We start from the raw sequence: 7,101 nt of genomic DNA on the forward strand, positions 1-7,101 counted from the left end.
ACCATCGCACCTGCCCTGCTCACCGGGAGCCGCCAGCGCCCCTGCCGGCTGCGAGCGGAACTGCACCCGAGGGGAAAGGGCCCGACAGCCGAGAAGGCTGGGACTGGGTTTGTGATTGTTTGCTGTTACTGCCAGAGTTATTGTTGTTTGTTTGACTGGTTATATATATAATAGTAAAGAACTGTTCTTCCTATTTCCCACATCTTTGCCTAAAGGTCCTTGATTTTTCAAAATTATAATAACTCAGAGGGAAAGGGGTTATATCTGCCACTTCAAGGGAGGCTTCTGCCTTCCTTAGCAGACACCTGTCTTTCGAAACCAAGACACAGTCTTGGACAAGAGTCTGGTAACTGCAGTTCAGGTGACTGTGGTGTCAGGCCTGGATTCTGAGGCCAACACCCAACTTCAGAGGTCATGGCTTCTCACAGCAGGGGCACTCCTTTCACTCAGAGGAACTCCCAGGTAATTGTTTAGGATAACCTGAGGTCCAGCAGAGGAGTTAGGTCTCTAATCAGACCAAATCCCACTACAGTACAACAATTCCCTTGATGCATTCACCTTGCTGTAGCAGGAATTGCCTCCTACATCTGAATGCAGGCAGGCTGGCTGTGCTCACTAACAGGATCTCTGTCCTCTTTCCTTCCCAACAGGTCCAGCTTGACTCCCAAAAGCCTCACCTCCATTCGTGCTATCGTCTGCATGTGCAGGGGATGGTCCTTGAGGAGCTTCCCGAAGGCCACGCGCTTGCGGGCATAGTCCCTGCTCAGACTGATCATCCTGGAGGGAACACACACAGGGAACAGTTACACCAGCAACCTCCCACTTCTGAGCATTCCCTTCTAGCCCCACCCCGCAAAGGAGAACCCTGCCCAGCTGTGCCCCACCTTACAGGTCACCCACTCACAGGCCACCCTCCTCCAGCACTGCCGGCTCCAGGCCTGTCCCACAAAGGTGACACTCGAGCACTGCAAAGTCCCCCCTTGTCCTGACCAGCTGCTCCTTCAGCCCTGGGGGAATCCATGCTGTCTTCACCTTCTCATGGAAGCCACTGCACTAATGACATTGTGGATCCGAGTGATGTTCAGCATGTTGGAGATGGCAGCCACTCCACGACCCTCTGCAGAGATCTGCAAGGAATGAGGGCTGACGTGAACCTTTCACATGCCTTGGATGGGGATGGATATGGAAGTGAAAGTGGTGTCAACAGACACATGGACACGGGCTGTCCACTCTGTCCCTGTCTGCCCTCAGGCACTCAGAGACCTGCTTGCTTTAAAATACATCTGTCTCATTTTAGCCAAGTCTGTGGCATGATGTGGCTGCCCCATCACTGGAAGCGTTACAGGCCAGGTTGGATGGGACTTGGAGCAACCTGGTCTAGTGGAAGGTGTCCCTGCCCATGACAAAGGGTGGAACGAGATGAGCTTTAAGGTCCCTTCCAATCGAAACTATTCTGGGACTGTTTCTATGACCAGAGAAGTGGCTTTTGGGAGATGGTGTCAGTATGATCAGTTCTGGTCCCTGCTGCTTGTTCCTACCTGCACACTACACAAACTGTCCCTCAGCTGGCTCAGCAACCTGGATTAAGGAAATGACCAGCCTAAAATAACTTTTTTTTTTTTTTTTTTTTTTGTTTTATCTCAGCAGCAATTAAAAGAGTCTGATCCTATCTGTAGGGACAAATGATGCACTTTTTTTTTGGTTCTCTCTCATCTTTTCCTGAACTCTTCTCAGCTCTGCCCCACACAAGAGCCCCACTAGTGAATTGTTCTGTGATGTGGACAGCCAAGCCATGGAGGTGGAAGAGAGGAACTTTTTCAGTTGGGATCACTGCTGAAAGCCTCAGGAGTGTGTGCCATGCCAGGGCAGCCTAGTCCCCAGGGCAGGTGAACTCTTACACACCAGCTCTGCTCTGGCTCCTTGCAGCCACAGCTCTGCCGTTGCCATCTGCCTTGTGCCCAGCTTGTCCTTCAGCCTTTGCACCTGGATGCTGTTCAGCTTCCCCTCCTCATCCCGAACCCTCAGGAAGAACAGGGACAGGCCTCTGGACCCCTGAGTACACTGCAAGGCATGCAGAGAGGATGTCATTACAAGGCACCAAGGAAGAAAAAGAATGCCCCTGCTCCTTCCCCTGGTTCCCCATCCAACAGAGCAGGTTTACCTGTCCTTCAGCATCTGCTATCCTGGCCAGGGTTAATGTCACATCAGAATCAGCTGCTGATGTGAACCACTTAAATCCATACAGACGATAGGTGCCATCCGGCTGCTCCCTGGCCACGGTCTCGGTGCCGTTAGCTGAAAGAGAGGAGAAAAGTTCTTGGTCTTATGGGAATTTCTGTGTCAATTGATGCTGATTTTACAGTGTAAGCAGCAGCTCCTTTAAGTCACTTCTTGCTATGAGATGGAGCATGGGTTAGCTGTTAATCTCTTTCATTGACCCTCGATAAGAAATGCAGTGTGTATAATCCAGTGCCTCCATTTCTTTAGGGGCTACAAAGGATTCTATGGATTTGGGACTCCTGCAGTGATGCACATCTTTCACTTCACAGCTGATCCTTTCACTGCTTCCATGGGAAACCAACTGCAGCTTCATCAGATGCAGGTGACTCCCCTCCCACAGTTCTGCCTCTGCAGCAGAGTTCTGAAGTTCCCTGCCCATTATTAATGTTAGAAGACAAATAACTGATCTTAGTAATAACAAGCATTAGCCAGGAATAAAAGTTGAAGGCCAAAATGTTTCCTCAGTCCCAGCTGAAATGGGCTTATGTGGCTCGAGGTTTAGATTTTAGAGCCAGACATCTGTGGGCTACCTATGCAAGGAGCAGAGCTCTGTGCCTGCCTGCATGTCCTGTGTGCACCAGAGGACAGAGGTTGGCCTTTCCTTGTTATAAAACAGAGCTATGCAGAGAATTTGGATTACTTTTGCTGAAGCTCCCTGGCTTTTTAGGTTCCCCACACCCTTGATTTTCTCAGTTCTCACTGCCACATCTGCTTCCCACCCCAGAGCACGTACCAACATCTGAGCCACCCCTTCGCTCGGTCATCCACTGGCCAGAGGTCCAGAACTTCTCGGGGTCACGGGATGTCAGACGGGAAAAAGCGTTTTTCAGAGATCCAGGAATACCCAGTGACTGTTTGAGGGGAGGGAAAAGAAACTGAGATGATCATAACACAGTAGGTGACATTATACAGCTGCCTTAACTGGTATGTTCGGGGTTCAGACAGGCCAGTCTGGAAGCAGGTGGGTGTCCTGCACTGCAGAGCATCTGCAGGTGCTGCTGAGAGCCTGTGAGCCAGCCCAGGTCCCTCCTGGCTGCTGCAGCACTGTGCAGGCAGAAGGTGCAGACCTGTGTTACAACAGGGAGTGCTGAGCATCCCTATCCCTTTGGATTTCTGGGAGAGAGGTCTCAAACAGCCCATGTGCCAGGTTCAGGTATGCTGGATGTCACCAGCACCCAGAGAACTGCAGGGAAGAGGGAACTGCCTTGTGCTGCTTTAAGTTTTGGTGAATTAAAATGCCCAGGGTTAGCTACCTAAGGGGTATTTTCCTCTGAATCCTATGTACCCACTGAGGCAATACAGAGGGGGTCACTAAGATGCAGAGTCAAATCTTCCAATTGGTAAAGTCTTGGTGGCTTGGTGAATTTAGGTGTGGATCCACTAGGTATGGATCTGGCCTATTATATCTAACTGCCACTGCACACGAAAATAGGAAAACAAATTATAGTAAAAACATATCACAGACTCATAGAATTAGAGAAAGCTTTGTGTTGGAAGGGGTCTTACAGCTCATCCAGTCCCACCCCCTGCCATGGGCAGGGACACCTTCTACTAGACCAGGTGGCTCCAAGCCCCGTCCAACCTGGCCCTGAACACTTCCACTTGGGACACCTTTCCAGCTACCTGCAGTGCCACAGGTGCCATGTGCAGCAAAGGCCTTACTGAACACAGTGCTGTAAGTGAATCTAAAAGCTGGCGTGGGCACAAAGGCTTTGTCCCTAACGCAGAAAGGCAGTGGGAGACTGAGCTGAGTCACAGAGCAAGGACAGGCTGTGCCCAGAACCAGATGGATCAGTGCTCCTCCATCCTTGGCCAGTGCTCCCATCTCTAACCAGCAGTGCTGGTTAGACATGGGCTGTGCCCTCAGGGACCAGCTGAGCTCATACCTCAATGACTTTGGCTGCCCCATCAGTCATGGCCAGTGGACAGCTGAAACCTCCAGAGGAGCTTGAGAACAAGTACAGTTTGACAGCCTGGTACAGGCGGCTGGGAGAGGGAGAGAGAGAGGGAAAACAGACGGGTTACACAGCAGTGCAACAGCAGGAGGATAAAATAGCTCGACTGGGAAGAGAGGAAAAAATACAGCCAGAACAGGTGAGGATCAGACCACTCATCTCAGAGAGGGCAAAAGCTGTTCCAGCCAGGAGGAGGGAAGAGAAGAAGCAGAGTTTCTCAGTCCCAGTGGGACTGCCAGCACCAGGCCAGCTTGTGCAGCTTTTAACAATAAGAAATGTGGGTCTGTCACCATGGTCTGGAATACAAAAAACCTGCAAGCGAAATCCCACATCTTTAGCTGCATTACAACTAACACACATAAAGCTGGAGTGGTGCAGGGAACTGCCAGGCCCCACAATCAGGAAGGTGACATCAAAGAATATTATGATCAAGTGTGGGCCATTAGTTATGGCTTATCATTGGTGAGCTGGAACATTGCAGTGGACAGACAGAGCTGCTGGGGACAGCAGGAGGTGTGCTGGTGTCCGTGCAGCATCTGCTGCCCATTACACAACCAGCTCAGTCCTGCAAAACGCTGAATAAACCTTGCTAAGAATAACCAGGAAGGCACTGTTATTCCCATTTTCCCCCAGTTACCTCCAGTTGGAGTATCTTCTCTCATAGGCCTCAGCAATCAGCCCCTCTTCTGCCGAAATCTCCTTCATCCTCCTCCATGCCGAGCACGTGTGGATGTGATCCACGCGCCGCCCCCAGGCATCGTACTGCCGGAACACGGGGGGGTTCAGCTCACATTCCCAGCCCAGAGGTTGGATCTTGGTTAGCAGGCGGTTTCCAAACCTCTCCAGGTCCTGATGCACCTCCTCCAGTACCTGTGGAGCAACAAGGAGAGCCTTCAGCACATCCCAGCCTCAGTCCCAGCTGGAAAGGCAGAGGACTGACCGTGTTGTCCTGTAGTGCCAGTAGTCTCTGGCCACTTGGCCCTTCCATGCATTCCATAACACAGCACGACAGCTCCCTCAGCCTCTGCTGGCACAGCTGTGCTCTGCTGTCACTTTTTCTCTTTTTTCCCTCAAAATCATTTTTCAAGTTACTTTTGGCAGCATGTCTGGATTTCACAAAAGACAGAAGCACTTTAGTGTCAAGGCTGAGAATGACACAGATGCACATGAGCAGGGGGTTTGGACGAGACGGTCTCCAGAGGTCCCTCAGCCTCTCTGTGATTTACTGCTGGAGAAGAATGCCAGGGGAAGGGCTGCCAAAAATTGAATGCCTTCATCTGTATAGGAAAACTTCCACTGGGCTCAGCAGCTACCTGCCTGTCAGATTAGAAAAGGAGGGATGGAGCAATCTTTTCAGCTTCAGCCTGGCACACAACATGTGTAGATTCAAATTCCCACCCTGTACCTAGCTTCCTGAAGGATTCATGTGCCCTTGTTTCTGCTGGTCTTGGCTCACCTGGATGGAGTAATATGTCCATAGTTAATGGAGGGAAAACAGCACTCACAGAGGAGTGATTCATTCCCTACCCCTCAGATCCCTGTTTCAGGGTGAAAGGAATTGCGTTTTGCAAGTTCTCTTCAGTGCCTATGACCAAAACCAAGTGAAGTTGCCCAGACTTAAAAAACCCCAATTATAGAGGATTAAAATCAGGCCAGGAGGTCCCAACCTCCAGCACTCTTGGACCTTGTTGGCCTAAACCCATCCAAAACTGTGTTGGGGGTCAAAGAAGGAGCTGATTTGCTTCCATCAGAGGAAGTATTGTTTGCTGTTCTCCGCCTCTCAAGAGATGCTCGTTCCCTCCTCAATAAAATAATGAAGGAGGTGAATGCCATAATTGCTGCACCCAAAATTGTGCAGTTATAAACCCCAGTAACTTGCTGTTGATGAAATACAAACATGGCTTTCCCCCTTCCCTGCCTCCCCCTGTATTGACCTTCCATTAATCTACATTCTGTGTGATTGATTCCTTCCTCACTCTGCCATTCCATACGTGTGATGAGGATCAAACACACACTGTCCAGGTGCCACTCTGGAAGTCTCCCTTCTCAGACCAGCCAGTTTTCCTTCCACTGAGCAGTGAAATAGTGTTAAAAATCACAAAACAAACCAAAACCAGGCACGAGAGCCTGTCAGCGGCTCCAGCTCATGCCACACCCATGGGTGTGCATCTCCAATCTTTATCATGCGTGACAACAATTTGAAGGTTGTTTCCAAAGCACAACCCAGGAATCCAGAGTTCATGGCCTTTGCTGATCCCTGAAGCACAAGAATCTTTGAACTGTTGACCTGGTGGGTTTTTTGTGGGCAGAAGAACCTGAGTCTACCAAATAGATCTCTTGGTTTGAGTTCATACAAGGAACTCACAACAATCCCTTCACTATCAGTCCTATTTCCTAAAAGACCCCAACTGCCTCACCGGGAGCTCATGCCCTGACCACACACAGCCTGACAAACCACTGAATTACCCAAATAAATGTGTTTCTTTCCAAGGTGAAAGAACAAAATCAAAACTCCTACACTTGTGACTGCTGAATGTCACACGCAGCAGCCTGGGTGCTCCAAAGAATGGACACTGGGATGTGGAGATGGCTGAGGCTGCTGGGTGGTCTCATTCGCCCTAATCTGTCCTTTGATGTTCCAAGCATGAAGATATTGGAAATGTGCAAATTATTGCACATTAGGAGTGCAAATAGACATCCTTTATATTATATTTTCAGGGCAGCAAAGCCTGATAGATCCCTCTTCGCAACAACACCCAGAAAAAGCAGGTGCTTAATTCTGTCTTCTCCTTAAATCAACTTCAAACAGAGAAAGAAATTTTTTGTGCCATTTCAAGAAAATTTATGCATTTTCCATGGAATAGCA

At 49.7% G+C, this 7,101-nt stretch overlaps 1 protein-coding gene across 2 annotated transcripts in view; it reads right to left on the reverse strand.

Annotated features, from left to right (window-relative positions):
- LOC103623809 (acyl-CoA dehydrogenase family member 11) overlaps positions 1–7,101 on the reverse strand; it is an 18,722-nt gene that overhangs the window by 9,918 nt on the left and 1,703 nt on the right. For both annotated transcript variants that reach the window (XM_017746505.1, XM_008642976.2), the window contains exons 2-8: positions 4,873–5,105; positions 4,167–4,266; positions 3,014–3,131; positions 2,162–2,295; positions 1,903–2,061; positions 1,033–1,127; positions 678–777 (exon numbers count right to left, since the gene is read on the reverse strand). In XM_017746505.1, coding sequence (XP_017601994.1) covers positions 678–777; positions 1,033–1,127; positions 1,903–2,061; positions 2,162–2,295; positions 3,014–3,131; positions 4,167–4,266; positions 4,873–5,105 — 939 coding nt within the window. The remainder of the gene's footprint in view (positions 1–677; positions 778–1,032; positions 1,128–1,902; positions 2,062–2,161; positions 2,296–3,013; positions 3,132–4,166; positions 4,267–4,872; positions 5,106–7,101) is intronic.

This window comes from Corvus brachyrhynchos, unplaced genomic scaffold (assembly GCF_000691975.1).
Source record: "Corvus brachyrhynchos isolate BGI_N302 unplaced genomic scaffold, ASM69197v1 scaffold19, whole genome shotgun sequence".
Taxonomy (NCBI): domain Eukaryota; kingdom Metazoa; phylum Chordata; class Aves; order Passeriformes; family Corvidae; genus Corvus; species Corvus brachyrhynchos.